Raw genomic sequence first — 17678 nt, forward strand, 5'->3', positions numbered from 1 at the left:
ATTCACTTGTTCCAGGAGTTCAGGGTTGTTAGAAGTTGGATATACTCTCTCCTGAGCTCCTGCCCTCAACTCTGGAAAGTTTTCATTCGTGCTAGTTGGACCAAACATTGCAATACGAGTCTTTCAGTCAGCCCCAAAGATGCACTTCCACAGCCATGGAAACCTCCCTGAGAGGTTCAAGTCTTCAGCACAGAATCATTCTCATGACATTTGTCGAAGTTTTCATTTTACGGAATGTATCAGAGAAACCAAACAAGGTTTTCATTTTGATTCTATCAATCACTTATAAGTAAGCTAAGTGTTTACTTAGGGTGAGCAAGCCAGCCTGACATGGCCATGAGAAATGCAAGAGCAGTCAGTCATTTGTAGAGCAGAAGGGAATAATCAATTTTATTCAAAAGAAAGGTTCTGGATGTGGCTGGGACAAGATTCCAGTTCAAGCCCCAGTCTCCTGTGTAACCTCAGATACATTGGCCAGCTTCTCTGAAACTCTGTTTCCTCAGTGTTTTCCCCATTGTGTTTCTCTTTGTCTATAGTGTAGGCCACCCTCCCAGGTAATATAAGCCATGAAGCCATACAGGGATAGATCCAATAGAAATATCACAGAAGCAAAACATCATTGCCCTTCAAATCACACTCAAAGGGACTTGTATTTCTATTTTGTATTTCTGCCTATTTCTAAAGCCAGAACTGCTTTATCTTCTTTCTCTACTCTGATCTATAATTAGCAAAAACGATTACCCTTTTTATTGGGCACGATTGAACTGATTATTATTGCAGAATGCAAGAAGCTTGAACATTATTATTTTAGCTCCTAGCTCCATGATTTTTATACAAAAGGGCAGGACAAATCTAGCCAAGATTTAATGTTTGTATTTTCCAAGGAGAGTTTTTTTATCTAGCTGAATGCTAAGCACCATGCATTAAATTAGAAGGCAGAGGTCTTCTGGTATATCACCAAGAGCTATGAATTACAACTCAAGCCTGTACTGCCCATCTCTCAGCCTTTTACTAAACCTGCCAGCAAAATCTTTAGAGAAATTGTCACTGTCAGCAAGGCCCTATGAATATCTAGGTTCAACCATCCCCTAAAGAGTTTTACATTACTCTCATATATTGTTTCCTATGTAGGTTTATTTCTATAGTTAAGACACAGATGAATTCTATTGATTTTGAGATAATTTCAGATACTGAAGAAGTATTCTTCTGAACAGGTTGGAACTTAAAAAAAATCTGACTCTACTAGAATGTTAATTATTTATTTTTTTATTTTTATTTTTTTATTGTGAAAATACTGTACAGAGGGGTTACAATTACATGGGCAAGATAATGAGTACATTTCTTATCAAGCATTGTAGCCTCCTCCTTTGTTTACCCTTCCCATCCCTTCCCATCCTCCCTCCCCCCAACCCATTCCTCCCCCCTCCCCAAGTTGTAAAGTTCGTTTTTGACATGACAACTTGTACTTCTCATTGTTGCAACAGGTCCACCTGTATCTTTATTTAAACGACTTGTTTGTCCCCATCTCCTCCACAATTTATACTGACATCAAATACAGTGAAAGCATGGGTTATACTGTGGGGGAGGGACATACAAAGCAACAAAGAAATAATCTTATAATTGCGTTAGAAACAAATGCATGAAAGAAAAAAACATTTAAAATACATATCTTAGGGTTCATTTTCCTAACATCACCTTATCTGACCTTTTCTTCTTGACTCATACATATACTAGATATTGCAAATAAGGGAAATCATGGGACCTATGTTTCTTTGGGCTTGGCTTACTTCACGTAATATAATTTTTTCCAAGTCTTTCCATTTCCTAACAAATGGAGCAATGTCATTCTTTCTGATGGAGGCATAGAATTCCATTGTGTATATATACCACGTTTTCTTGATCCATTCATCTACTGAGGGGCATCTGGGTTGGTTATTTGATAAACTGTACCATTCAGCTTATCAAACATTTTGATATCTGTTTCTTCATTTGGTCCTCACAACGTCCTAGTGATATAAGTAGAGGATTATTAGTAGTATCTCCATCTGGTAGAGAAGGAATATAAGCATTAAAAGATCATACTTTTTTCTTTCTACTTATTGAATGCCCAGTGTATTCGTGGTACTATACTATGTCATGTATATTACAACTTCTCAAGGAATCAGATTGAGTTTTTCTATTATACAGAGAAGAAAATCACAACTTAGCCAGGCTCTGCTGGCTTACACCAGTAAACCTAGCTACTTAGAAGCCTAAGATTAGAAAATCACAGTCCAAAGCCAGCTTGGGCGGAAAAGTATGAGACCCCATCTTGAAAATAGCCAGTATAAATGCAGGTTAGAGGTGTAGCTCAAATGGTAGAACACCAGCCAAGCAAGCAAATAAAATAAGAGCCCCGCAGGGTTTTGAATTCAAACCCTGGTACTGGTCCAAAACGAAAGTTTTATTTAGGTTAAGTCTTGTCTATATCTAGCCTGTGTAAAATGGACATTGCAAATCGAGTAAACTTACATTGATCTGAGAGCCTGTAAAAAAAAAAAATGAAAACAACTTATTACAACAAACTACTCCCAGTTGCCCAAAGAAACATATTTTGTCAAACAATGAAACTTTCTTTATTTTATAATAACTCTGGTAATCAGTAAAAAAAAAAAAATCTGCCATATTGCTAAAGATATATATCCAGCTCAGGGATCTAGAAACTATGTAGTCCTGCATTTATCAAAGCCCTGCATTTAATCCCAGCGCTACAAGAAAATCTGCCTTTGTGGCTCTATAAAAGAAAGCTTGCATTTAGCCAAATTGAATGTGATATATCAAATTTTCAGTGTTAATACACATTGTGTGAAATAACTGATTGGGGATTTGGACTGTTACTAGACTATAAAACTTATTTCACTTCACACATTAAAGAATTCCTTAGTGTTCGGCTGAAATCTCTCTAACACTTCTCCAGCCAACCTAAGAAAATTATTCCAGTCAAAATAAATGACCTCAATTCCATGTACAAATAGTGGCAGTGGTGATGGTCATGATAATAAAGGAAGATGACACCGTAATTCAGTGTGTGATTAAAATTTATTCCAAAAGGTTGTTCTATTTAGTAATGCCTGGAAAAGTATAGATCAATTTACTTTCCCTGAAAGTCTTCATTTAGATTACTCAATGCAATAAACATTTGTTTAGCATTTACTAACTCATTACTATGAGGCAAACTGTGCCAAGTGCTTGGAATAGAGGAGAAAAAATGACATTGTGCTTGACTTCCTGGTGTCTCTAACAGAGTTCATAGTTCTGTGCACCAGAAATGTACAAAAGATGTATGCATCTTCTTTTGTCCAGAAAGACTTGTACAATTATCTGGAATTTCTGGTTAAAATTGGATTCTGGTGACTTCAGTTTATAATATGTTTGTATTTCTCTGACTCCTAATTTTTTCTTCCTCTGTTTCTGATTCTTTAATGCCCAAACCTTCTTGCAAGTGTGCACACATGCACACACACACACACACACACACACACACACACACACACACACACACACGAATCTGAAGTAAGCCAGGCAACATCTGTAAATCTTTAGTAGTGGAAAATTCCATGTCTCCTCTTTAATACAGAAAGGTGGCTAAGTTGGCAGTAAAAGTAAAAAGCTAGTAAAAATCCTTAGGCAAGAATAACCAGGCTGAGATGTTCTTAAAAATCGTCCCAGTGGCTAGAGGTCTAAGTCCTTGGCAGCAGATGGGCATTCCAATGCATATCTGAAAAAGGAAACCAACTTCTAAGGGAGGCCTTAAACACAGTTCCCCTTGCCCCCCCCCCTCCCGCCCCCTGGGATATGCATACTTGAGAAGGGCTCGAAGTTTCACATGATACACACTGCCCCCTTCTATGTCTGTCTGGCTCTGAAATCTCAGGAAAACTAAAAAAGAGAGAGAGAGAGAGATAGTAAAATGGAAAAACACTAAGTATTTTCTGTGCTTCAAGTAAATAAAATGACTTTTGAGTCAGCCTATTGAAGAATTTGGCCAACTCTTGATTCTTATGTTTGAGTTGAAACCAGTGACCATTGGCTGATGCTCATAGGTGTAACTACTTGGTTAAGGGTATGGGAGAGAGAGGGGGAGAGAGAGAGAGGCAGAGTGAGAGAGGGGGAGAGAGACAGAGACAGAGAGGAGGACAGAGGGGGGAGAGAGACAGACAGAGAAAGAGAAGGAATTTGTGATTTTCTACGTTGAAGTACTCTTTGTCATATGATGTTGGTTATATGATTTTCAACTTCCTGTCTACAAAATACAGTTCTGCTTATGAAATCAAAATGATTTTTGTGTCCAGTTACTCAAAAAGAAATGCTCTTTAAATTTTATTAATTGATAGTATTTAAAAAATATTGCTTAGAATGAGACTATAGTATAGTCAATATTCAGAATAACATTATATAGGGGCAGCCATGATTTCCTTATTTTAAAAATGAAGAAACTGTGCTCTTGAGAAGATAAAATATTTTTCCAGTGTCTTTGAGATGCAGGGCTGAAAGCCAGAAGCTCTATTTCCAGGGCACTACTATGTAACCCTTGTTGCTCTTATTCTGTAAGTAACCTAGTAGGGATGGTTGTTGTTCTTGTTGTTTGCTTGTCTGCAGAGAATTAACCTGCCCCAATCTGTCATTGAAACCTGGGCCTAACTGCATTGACTTCTTCCCCACCAAAGGCAAGCTTATTAATAACCTGTTACTATCTAGAAAACACTTGGTATACCTCACAGAGAGTAGGTATTTAAATAGCACACGATCTTTTTTTTTAACATTTTGTTTTATTGTAAAGGTGATGTACAGAGGGGTTACAGTTACATAAGTAAAGTAATGAGTACATTTCTTTTCAAGCAGTGTTACCCCTCCCTTGTTTTCTCCCGCTTTCCCTTCCCCCCTTCCCTCCCCCCCAAGTTGTGAAGTTTATTTCCAACATAGTGTCTAGTGAGTTTTGCTGTTACATTGATTCATCCTTTGTCCCACCATTTCTGTGACTCCCCTTCCCTTCCCCAAATCAGATAAACTTATAACTCGAATTTTCTTTTTTTTTTCTTTCTTTTTTTTGTCGGTCGTGGGGCTTGAACTCTGGGCCTCAGTGCTGTCCCTCAGCTCTTCAGCTCAAGGCAAGCACTCTACCACTTGAGCTACAGCGCCACTTCCTCAGATAAACTGATATACAAGACAAAGGGTACCAAAATCAGAAATAGTGACCACAAGGAATAAACTAGAGGAGAAAAAAATGAAAGACAAAAGAAATGACTGCAAACAGTTTACTATAACAAGAAAAGGAAAACAAACACAAAAAAAAACACCATATCGTGGAGATCATTTTGATTAGCATCATTTTATGTGGTCGTATACATATATACATAGCTATTGGGCTATTGTGATCCTCTGCTAGGACTATCCTAGGTATACACAAATACCTGCAACAAGAAAGCAAAAAATAAGTCAGCTATGTCTAGCCTTGGAGTAAAGTCCTGGCCAGTGGGTTTGGAATCCCTAACCATTAGTAATATATCTGACATAATAAACCTTGAAGAAATGTTGCTACATAAATGAAAGGTTGCTTTCCCAGAAGATATAGATGCATTTACAGTTGCTCACAATACCATATCTGTGGAGCAGGGATGGAGATACTTCCTGTCTCATCCTACTCCTGCCTCCCCGCTATATCTTCCCGGGGTCCTGCAGCCTTATCCAAGTAAATAGTGTGATCTTCAAATAGAACACACCACTGACAATTATCCCAGCCCTACTTAAGGGTGTCTCAGAGCTTAAACTTCCTCAGCTTATCAACTATACACATCAAGAGTGTATAGTTGAGATCTGTCTGCTTAAAGCACATAGAGTGGACAGCAGGTGGTCTCTTCAGGCTGGATCCCCTGTCGTGCTCAATCAGATAACTTAGCAGGAAAGCCACTTCTGTCACTTGGATGTGTGGAGCCCTGCACACAGCCCAGATATTTTACCAGGTGTTAAAGTTGTGCCCATGTTCACCAAGAGCTAATAAGAAAAGGGTGCTGCTGTCACCCTTAATGACACTAAGCTCCCGATGTGCATTTCTTCCTCCTAGAAATAATGTTTTGTTCTTCCTCAGACTTCAATATTTAATTTGAAAGATTATGATTTAAAGTGAGTCTACTTTTTTATTTAATTTTGCATTGTGAGTATAGAGGTGATGTACAAAATTACGTAAGTCAAGTAGAGTACGTTTCTTTTTGGACAATGTTACCCCTTCCCTCACTCTCTCCCAGTTTTTTCCTCTCATCATCACCCACAAGTTGTATAGTTCATTTTCAATGTAACGTCTAGTGAGTACCATTGCTGCACTTGTTCACCCTTTGTCCCTCCATTTCTGTGTGACACCCCTTACCCTCCCAGAGACAGAAAAACCAACAAATAAGACAAAAAGGAAAGAAAGCAAACAGGGAGAGCGTGAAGGGAGGGGTGACATTGTCTAAAACAAAAGGTATTCTTTACCTGATTTATCTAACTGTAACCCCTCTCTACATCACCTTTATAATAACAATAAAAATGTAAGAAAGAAAACAAAAGCTGCAATAATGAAAAAACACCTCTTGTTTCCATTCCCTGGAGTTCATTTCAATAAATCTTATTTTATAGGATCAGAGGCACATAGGCATTGCATCTTTGTGTTCCTCTCCTAAGAGTATCCTCCTTTGGTCTCACTGTGTGTGAATGCGTAGAGTCTTGTATAATTTATCAAGTTCCTGTGTATAAAATGACTACTTTTTTAATTATTTAAAGTTAGCATACATTATTTGCACATTATCCATACAGATATACAACTTACACCATCTACCTCAAATCCTGTATCACTTTCCCTTATTCCCTTTTCCCCTTCTTAAAACAGTTCTGACAGGTTTCATTGTTCTTCTCATATATGCATATGAAGTACTCTGACCATATTCTGCCTTTTTCACCTTCTCCATTTACCCCCCACCCCTCCAGCTGATATCCATGCCTCCAACAGAGCCTGTTTTACATCCCTCTCAATAACATCTACAATGCTTCATGAAAAGCTCTCTTTCTCTCCCTCCCCCTCTCCCTCCCCCCCTCTCTCTCTGTCTCTCTCTCTCTGTCTCTCTCTCTCCCCCCCCCCCTTTATGACAGTCTTTGGGGCTTGAACTCAGCCTGAGCCCTGTCCCCGAGCGATTTTTACTCAAGACTATCACTCTACCACTTGATCCACTTTATTTTGTTTTTGTTTTCTGCTTAATCAGAGATAAGGGTCTGAAAGGACTTGCCTGCCAAGGACTGGTTTTCAACCACAATCCTCAAATCTCAGCCTCCTCAGTAGCTAGGATAATAGGATTATAGGGTATAGGATTATAGGAACTCGGATCCCCTTAATATTTGCCCAGCAGGTATCAAGTGTCCCAAACCTTAGCCTTCTGAGACTCATTTCTCTTGGACCTAGCAGAGACATCAATTCCTACTGGGTAGGGAACAACTATACATAAGGACTCTAGATATGGACCTGAGTTTATTTTACTTGATACTTACAACTTTTGCAAGAGATGAACAAGAATAGTTTATGAATCATATATGAAAGTAACAAGAATTAATCATCATTGCCCAAAAGCAATCTTTCAGATCTATGAACTTGATTATCTTCTGGCATATTTTGAGATAAGTATTATAATTATTATTCTCATTTTACTTATTAGAAAATTGTACCCAGAAAGGTTAATAATGTTCACAGTGCTGTATAGTTAGTAAGTGGCATGTTAAGAACTTTTCTCTTATTCCTACTTTTAAATTATCCTGAAGTAAGGGGTTGCAGTTCAGCATGTCAGTAATAAGTACTGTGCTCCTTGATCAATGTCACCCCTTGAACTCTTGCATGTTCTCTCTTATTATAACCCGTCATATCTCATTGAAAGAAATTTAAATGAGAAAATCTAACTAAGAACAACTGGATTTAGATATTCAAGAATGTAGAGGGATCCAGGTGTTGGTGGCTCATGCCTGTAATCCTAGCTACTCAGGAGGCTGAGATCTGAGGATCATGGTTCAAAGCCAGCCCAGGCAGGAAAGTCTGTGAGACTCTTACCTCCAATTAACCACCAGAAAACCAGAAGTGGTGCTGTGGCTCAAGCAGTAGAGTGCTCAGCTCACCTTGAGCTGAAGAGCACTGGGACAGTACCCAAGCCCAGAGTTCAACCCCCCATGACTGACAAAAAAATGTAGAGGGGGGAAAGTACCTATACGCACAGATTTGTAATTAAGATGATCATCAAAATGGGATCATCAAAATGGGGAAGTCAAAAATAGAATGGATTCCAGACAAAGCAAATACAATAGAAGCCATCCACAGTGGGGAATTTAAACACAATGGAATATGATTCAGCACAAGCATTCCAAAAGTACAACAGAAAATATTTTAAGTATCCAATGAGCCATTGTAGTAAAGAAAATACAACTTACCCTTAAAGTGAATGTACTGTTGTAATACTTTAGTAAGAATTGTCTATCAAGAGCTTAACAAAGGGCTGATTGTATATACGTTAGCATTCCATTGCATGACTTTAATGATTGTTTTCAGTGTACAGCATGGTCTAGATGAGGAGAAAAAAGCAATTGTACAGAGATCAATAGAAATAGTCTCAAAATCTGAATACTAATTCCTAGCAAAGGTAGTTCTAGGATATATGTTCTTATAATACAAATCATTACGTTACAAATGGGCCATTTTGTACCTGTTGCCATTTTGTAACTGAATTATCAAATGATGATGCTCACTGATGATTCATTTTCAGAATGTTTATAAACACCTATTGTCAGACACTATTAGGAAAAGGGAAATCCAGGAAAAGGAAGATATGACAGGATGTCCCAGGAGAGAGCCTGGGCAGCTGCACAGAGAAATAAATGCAAGTTTGGAAGATAAATCCACATCTGTTGCAAATTAGGCCAATGAGACAGGCATGGTTCTAAATTTGATGCTTAGGGGTAGATTTGGGGTTGGAGGTTGAAATTTCATCATGGATACTGAAATCATTGAAGGCACCAAAGTTGTGAAGGACAGTCCTTTATCTCCAAAGAGAGATGTGCTGGTATACAGGGGTGATATGTGGTTATCAAGTAGCAGTACTGCGCAGAGATGAGAGGAAGGTTAGCAGCTCCTGCTGCATCCATGACTATGTCATTCCCTGAGAAATGCTAAGTGGAGCTATATGGTTTATATGCAGTGTTAACCAGTACTTCCAATACCATCAACATGAACATCTACACAGACAGGTGTTTATGAAGCAGAAACCTGGACATACATAATACCTAGTGATATAGAAACTTAAATATCATATTCTAAATATAGAACACAGGAAGGCTATTAAGATAAATGATATTTATATAGTTGGTAGAAGATAAGAGATGATCCAATTTAAAAAGGAGTAAAACCACTTAGATATAGTATCATGTGTTTCATATATATGTATATATATGTAGTACATGTTTGTGTTCACATACTATGTACACATAGCCACACATCTGTGAATTGATGCAACCCCTAATGTCCCTCTAGGCTAACCTGTAGGGAAGGGCAGCAGTGAGAAGAAGGCAGAAGAGATCAGAACAACAATCTTTATTCATTTCTTTTTATATATCAAAAATTTTTATGACATCCATGAACTTTGTTTTGTACTTCAAAAAAATGAGATAATGCCCCCTAAGCACTGGGCATAATGCCTGTTATATAACCAGCAGTGGATGTTAATGGATTCTTCTGGGTAGCTAGCTAGAGAATAGGACTTGTTCAAAAAGACAATAGCTTAATGGCTATTATAATAAATGTTTTCTCTCACTAGTAAAATGGAATGCAATAAAGTTAAGGTCAGTAGATTTTTGTTTAAATATGTGTTCTTCTTATTTAAGATTTAATTATTCAAAGCTACATTAATAGGAGGTCCTTTAAATAATACACTTAAGTACTTGAAATTGCCAGCCAGCTATTATGTCCTTATAGTAAAGACATTAACCTTTAACTATGACATTTAGAGCTTATTATATCTTTGTTGTTTATGGCTTAACATGAGTACCAAACCCTTTAGGGTTTAACATGAGTACCAAACCTTAAAATAATAAACACTATAAATTCAAATAAAATCATTTGAGTAACTTTCATGATAACAAATTGATACTTTCTAAGTTGATTATCAATTTGCTTATCCTTGTTTTCATAAGAAGTTGTTAATAAGCTGAACTGAAAAATGAAGTGGTTGTGAAATATAGAGAGAACTGCAATTAAAATACTTCATGATGTGTTTCCTTATGATTAAGAATCCTTTATGAGTTGAGTAAATATTTTTTCATAGTTATTTTGGGTCATTTAAGTCTCTCACCTGCTGGATTTTCCTAAAGGAAAAAGAACTTAAGTGGTTCACGCCTATAATCCTACATACTCAGGAGGCTGATATCTGAGGATCATGGTTCAAAGCCAGCTTCGGCAGGAAAGACCATGAGACTCTTACCTCCAATAAACCACCAGAAAACTGAAAGTGGTACTGTGGCTCAAGTGGTAGAGCACTAGCCTTGAGCTGAAGAGCTGAAGGACAGTGCTCAGGCCCAGAGTTCAAACCCTACTACTGCCAAAAAAAAAAAATAATAATAATTTTCCATGACAATAATGTTAATAGTATCTTTAAACCAATTATTACATTATTATTAGAGTGACATGAAAAAAGTATTTTGCTAATGGCTAACATAATAAAATACCTATATTTTACCTATATTTCCTTGATTTTTTAAGGATAATTACTAAAGTTGAAACTTTTCCAAAATATATTTCCTATGAGTAATTTTGACTTATTTTTTTAGTTTCAGCCTTCTAAAATTTAATTTAAAATTATTTTTCATCTTAGAATTTGATGGTATGTAGACAAAGTTATGTTGTAAATTGAGGTATTATCCCCAGTGATCAACTTCTAGCAGCCCCTAGGCCAGGAGAGGGATGACCTAGTTTAATTGTGTTTCTTACAGAATTTGTCACCAAACATCAGATTCTCTGGTTTACCTGGCTGAGAATAACTAGAGACCCTTTTCGACATCCATGGAATTAGGAATTCTATGGACTTTTCCTCCTTTAATATAATTTTGAGATTATTATAGCCTCGCATGCAGTTGTAAATGAATAATTCAAGGAATTTATGTGTCCTTTATTCAACTTCCCCTATTTTTTCAAAATTACAGAACAGTATCATAATCAAGATATTGACCCTGCCACACATCTGTCAATCTTAACTCGGGTTTTCTTTTTACTTGTATTTGTGTGTGTGTGTGTGTGTGTGTGATCATGTGTGAGATTGTATCTGTCTGTCTGTCTGTGTCTGTGTCACATGCAGGTATCTATATCAATGACTACAGGCAAAAGAGAGCTAACTCCCACCAGCAGGAAGACACTGTTTATAACACAACCTCTTTCTTCCCTTTCCATGTTGCCCCCTCTGTGGTATTCCACCATGGACTGATGGACCTGTGTGTTCTAAGTAATTTATGAGGAGGAACTGATTTGTCCTTTTTCTCTGCTGAAAGTCTGTGAATTGAGATAATAAGTATGTACTCAGCTAAAATTGAGCCTCCTCCCTTGGTGTCTGGTGAAGACGCCAACCTGAGGGAAACTAACTGGCTTGACCTCCTAATTCTCTGGAGGCATAGGACTAAACTCGCCATCTTTGTTTTTATTCCCAGATTACGCTCGATTTGAGGCTAAAATCCATGACCTACGAGAGCAGATGATGAACCACAGCATGAGTTCCGGTTCCGGGTCCCTGCGAACCAATCAGAAGCGTTCACTCTATGTCAGGTAGACAAGGGAAATCTGGCTTGGGCAAAGAAAGGCTATAACTTATGGAACATGATGTCTTAATTAGTTTCTGCTCATCAGTATGCTACTGAAAGACATTCTGCTGAACCGTTTTGAAGAATTAAAAAATATTATTAGGTTTAAATTACTTTAAATTCGCCTGCTTTTGTTAAGTTTTGTTTTATTGTTTGTTTGCAACAGTTTCACTATGTAGCCCAGTAAGATGGCCTTGAATTTTTATTCTCCTGCCTCAGCCTGGGTTTGGGGAATACAAGCACGCATCATTTTTTAACAGAATGCAAGATAATGTTCTTAGCATAGTTTTCAGTAAAGCTAATGAGAAGAAATCATCTCCATTTCTAATCAATCTTGGAACACATGGACCAAAACCCTGGACAGTTCCTAATTTGCTTGATGTTGACTATGTTAATTTTGGCCTAGTGATGTAAAATCAACATTATTCTTCTCAAGAATTATGGTGGGTTTTTATTTTCTTCTGAGTTTGGGTGGAAAGACTTTCTTCTATGGGATCTCATTGTCAATCATTTCTCAGATCATAAAAGTTCATTACTCCTTTGCCTATAAATTAATGTTTCTCCTTCATTTGCTAGAAAACAAAATGACTGACTTAAAAAATGTTTAAAAAGAAAAGTCCCTGTTCCTGTTGAGTGAGATCTATCACATTGAACTGTAACATGCCGATTTTCCTAGCACCCGTGTCCTACAATGCTTCCAACTGTTATCAGTGGAGATAGAAAACGTGCTAACAGGGAGAAAGTGGTTGCCCAACTAGTGGTTAAATATATGTACATGCTGTTTGGAGGAACCCTTTGGATTCTCCACTTCCTGTTGTGGCTCAGAATTCCATCTACATCTCACTGAGGGCTCATCCTTCTCTCCTAAAATCTCACTTCCTTTTTCTTCTAGGAAGTCATGGTATAGATACCCAGTGATGTACTTGAGTTAAGCTTGTCCTTAATTCCACTGAGCTATAAGATTATTGTTCCTGTGTATAGGAAGGAATGCTAGGGCCAAGAAGGGGGCAGGGTTCCAGAAGGCAGCACTCCAGGGCTTTCATCTATTGATATCTCTGACAAATGTAGGATTCCTTTTTGAGTGAATTTCAGTATCTTAAAAATCTTGAAAAAGAAAATAGACCACTAATCTTCCAGACTTGGCTAATTGCATTTCAGAGTTACTTGGATATACTTCATTGTCATCTACGAAAGATTCTCTATAGGGACTCAACCTAGAACATTTCTTGTAGTGACATGACAAATCTGATGACTCTTTCTGTTCTCCTTACTTTTATTGTATTGATGGTATTCATGACACACACACACACAAAATACTTTTAATTCTTGAAATGTTTTGCTTTTCGGTAGCAAATAGTGATAAGCCTATTGGGCTAATGTGATAGAGACAAATCAGTTAAGACAATTGAAATGGTTTTATTGAATAAAACTAGGAGGAAACATTATGCAGTGGCATAGCTTATTAACAATAGAATGTATTAAAATATTGTTAAGTACTAGAAGAAATTCAATGGAAATACAATGATAATAGCTTTTAATTAAGTTGCAGACTATTGGGAAAAATAAATTCAAGACTAAAGTATTATGTAAGATACACACATGTACTAATTAGAATCAAATATTTATGCACAAAACAGCAAATAAAAGTATAACAAGAAGAGAGGAAGACTTACATTGTTATCTGGAGACTGTATTAAAAGGAGATTTTTTAAAGGAGATTCAAATATACATTCAAAATTCTTCAAAGTCCTATAATAAACAAATGTTACCTGGTTTTTCAAATGTTCATTTGCTAAAATATAGCATCTAGAAAACTGATGTCAGCATCTAAATAACTCTACAAGACATACAATTGGAAGGAAGACAGGTTATGCATACTGTAAGCTCAAAAAGGAAGAACTCTACAGTGCTCCTTCTCAGGCAGTGTGATAACATAGAACAAGGAAAGAAATGAGAAAATGAAATGACTCAGAAAGCCTTAAGTTACCTTACCAGAAAGAATTCTATTGGTTTCCATCTTTGTCTCATTTTATTTTGTAATACCACTTTGGCTCTGGGATTTTCGTAGAGTGGCTCACTTTATCCAAAACAGTGGAATAGGACCAGTGCCAGCTGGTTTGTGATTATTTTAGAAAGTCAACTACATGCTCACTCAAAATAAATTTGTAGCAGAGTTTGTCTTACTCTATAAATATAAGATGATGAGCATGTCTTTTTAATCTGAAAATGATGTCTAGGAGTATTGCCACCTTCATTTCTCTTTAGCCATCTGTAACTCAAGGTCTTGAGGGACATTTAGCTACCACTAAGTCCACTTTGTAATTTATAGAAGAGGAAACTGAGGCTGCAGGAGAGAGCATATTTGCTTGGGATCCCACAGCTGTGTGTAGCAGAGTTAGATTTCAACACTTCGAGTAAATCATTCCACCTCTGGGAGTGGATCTATAGCTGTGATTCCCCAGCTGCTTCTGTCAGTGCCACGTTGGAAAGTTTGGGTTAAGAAATAGTATAACAGAAGAAAAATTCAAACAGAAATCTCTTGAGGGCTTTGCCAAACAGGACATAATATGCTACAGGACATACGGGCTTTCTTGGGTTATTAGTGATATTTTTACACAAAGCCAAAACCTAAGTCAGAAGCAGCCTTTTTCTTCTATGACAGTTTATCTGACTTAGTACAATATTTGACTGCAACTGCAAAACTACTCTTTCTTTCCCACTGGGGTGTCTCTCTCTCCCTCTCCCTCCCCATTTCCTTTGCCCTCTATCCCTTTTTACATCTTTCCTCTCTTTTAACTCTCTCCCCCCCTCTACCTCTTATACTCTCCCTTCCTCTTTCTCTCCTCTCTTCCTTACTCCCTCTTTTGCTTTCTCTTCCTCCCTCCATATTCCAAACATACAAGTTCTCCTCTCTCTGTTTCTGTGTCTCCCTCTCCCTCTCCCTCTTTCTCTCCTTGCCTGCCTCTCAGCTCTGGGTCTGGGCCAAGTTGGAAATGTACATCTTGTGAAAATTTTTCAGAAGCTGGCTGCATTCCCCTGCTAGAAATTCCTCCTATGTGGTAGCGTTTGTTTGCATGAATTCTTGAAGGGAAGAAAAGGTAATCTGCACTGAGTCAAGCAGTGTTTTGAACTGAAGGCAACTCTCTCTATTCTCCCACTAGCTGTAATTGTTTTCCTTCTTTTAATATTTTGTGTGAGGTGCTTAAAACACTTTTGTAGTGCTATAAAGGGATTTTTCACTTTATGTAGATGTTCTATGAAAATAACTTGGATATGCTTAGTTTGATGAGCTGTATGTATTTGATATTTGCTGTGACTTGAAATTTATAGTGTATAATTTTTGGAAAGGCTGGGGAAGGCTCAGTGGTAGAGTACTTTCCCAGTCTGTATGTGGCCCTGTATTCTATTCCCAACACCTTAAAAAGAAGTAAAGTATTAAAATGTGAATACATAACTTTAAAAATGTTTCACAAGTACATCATCAGTTCGTCAAATGGACATGCATTGAGTCACCTGAGCTGCTGAAATATGTTACATGTCCTTCTAGTCCACTCATCCTCTAAGCTATGTTCTCCCCCACTGAATCTGGTCAACATGAGCAAGGCTTCTCCTGCTTCTAGTAGGGTTGCTTCTTTTTTTAATAATATTTCTTAAATTATTATTTTAAATTATTATTTTAAAATCATTATTATTACAATTCTGTAAGTCAAGTTATGAGTACAGTACTCCTTAATCAATATCACTTCTTCCATTATTCTCCTCCTTTTCCCCCTCCAATCTTAATCTTTTTCTCTTTTATGCATCTTTTATTGTTATTATAAAGATGATATACAGAGGGGTTACAGTTATATAAGTCAGGTAAAGAGTACATCTCGTTTTGAACAATGTCACCCCTTCCCTTTCTCTCTCCCAGTTTTTCCCTTCCATTCCCTCCCGCAAGTTGTAGAGTTGATTTTCAACATAGTGTCTAGTGACCACCACTGATGTATTTGTTCACCCTTTGTTCCTCCATTTCTGCAACCCCCTTGCCCTCCCAAAGGCAGTTAAGTGAAAAAAATGAGACAAAGGAAGAGAAAACAAAAACAGCAACAAGGAGAAAAACCTCTTGTTTCTATTTCCTGGAATTCATTTTGATAAATATTATTTTATATACTCAGATGCACATAGGCATTGTGCCTTTGTGTTCCTCTCTTAAGAGTATCCTCCTTTGGTGTCACTGTGTGTGGATGCTTAGAGACCTGTATGTTTCTTCATGTCTGCTGAGGTGATGGAACAGAAACCAAACTTACTCAGAAATTCAAATGGCTAGATTCCATCCATTCCTTTGATAAAGGAAAGGAAAAGTGTCTAGGTTAGTGGCAGAACACAGAAGACCAGAAAAAAAAAACTCTTGTGTCCACCAATGGGAGTAAAGAGTTACTTGATAACATTCTTACTTAACAGCGTCATCATTTAGTCATTCAAAAATTTATTGAATATTGCAGCAGAATAGGAAATAATCCCAAATTCAGAATTACCTTTCATAAAATCATGGTAACAGAGTGCTTGCGTAGTATGTCTAAAACTCTGGGCTTTTTCTTTTCCTTATTTTTAATTTTTTTAATTCAATTTGTATTGCTATTTTAAAAGTAACGTACATTACTTTTCTTTTTCAGTTACGTTAGTCAGGTAATGAGTACATTTCTTTTTGGACAATGTCACCCCTTCCCTCACTCTCCTCCCAAGTTTTTCCTCCCATTCCTACCCACAAGTTGTATAGTTCATTTTCAACATAGTGTCTAGTAAGTACCACTGCTACCTTTGTTCACCATTTGTCTCTCAATACACACACACACACACACACACACACACACACACTCACATACACACAAACACACACAGAGGCACAATCTATCTTGCTGATGATTTGTAGAATGATATGGTCAGATGGAGGGAACTGTTGATAACAAGATGAGTAGAATGTCCAAACTAAGGAAACCACAGAGAAGCTGAGAAGATAAAGCAAAGTGTAGGCCACATAACCTGTGGTGCAAGACCTTACATGCCAGAGCCCCAACTACATTTAAACCTTATAACACTATTGTAGCTACAGGTATAATTATAATCCCAATCCTACAAGGGAGGAAGGCTTTGAAATAATACACAGCATGTATGATGTGGCTGAGCCTCGATCTTCACTCAGGTAGGTTCCTTCACTGAAGACTGTGCTTGCTATACCACAATGCAATTAGGATATTAGTTCTACATGGACACTGGTGAAATGTGTTGGTTTCATATTTTCTGTTGCTTTTCTTGAAACAGACATGGTTTCTAGTCCAGCATTCACAGCTTAGCAGTTGCAAGCTCTTGACTGTGTTAACTGTAAAATAGAAATGATACCTGGTTTGCAAGGTTGTTCAACTTAAGTTAAACTAAGGAGAAAGTCCCTTTATCCCTATATCTATCCCTATATGTGCATAGAATTTGCTTCCTAAACTGGTGCTTCTTTAAGGAAGAAAAGATTTTTATTCTTTATACTTTGTGACTCGTTAGCATTATGTTCATTCTTTCAGTCATTTGCATTTTTAATTGCATCCCTAATTGTAGAATTAAAGGCTGCCAATTTTATCCTGAAATAGAAAGGAGGAAGAATTGTTGAGATCTGGGGGAATTTCCTTGTTCTAAAATCATAGTCTGCTACTGATTTGAAAACAAAAACAAAAAAGCAGAAAAAACGAGTTTAAAATAAACTTTTTAGACTTCTATGGGACATTGAACAGAAATATCATATGTGGGCCTTCCATTGACTATTT

General features: G+C 37.2%; 1 protein-coding gene across 12 annotated transcripts in view; it reads left to right on the forward strand.

Moving 5' to 3' along the window:
- The window catches only part of Dlg2 (discs large MAGUK scaffold protein 2), a 2085086-nt gene that overhangs the window by 1912477 nt on the left and 154931 nt on the right, over positions 1–17678 (forward strand). For all 12 annotated transcript variants that reach the window (XM_042686455.1, XM_042686483.1, XM_042686517.1 and 9 more), the window contains one exon: positions 11737–11851. In XM_042686455.1, the coding sequence (XP_042542389.1) occupies positions 11737–11851 (115 nt within the window). The remainder of the gene's footprint in view (positions 1–11736; positions 11852–17678) is intronic.

The sequence above is a fragment of the Dipodomys spectabilis genome, unplaced genomic scaffold (genome assembly GCF_019054845.1).
Source record: "Dipodomys spectabilis isolate Male_0828 unplaced genomic scaffold, ASM1905484v1 ptg000003l, whole genome shotgun sequence".
NCBI classification, from domain to species: domain Eukaryota; kingdom Metazoa; phylum Chordata; class Mammalia; order Rodentia; family Heteromyidae; genus Dipodomys; species Dipodomys spectabilis.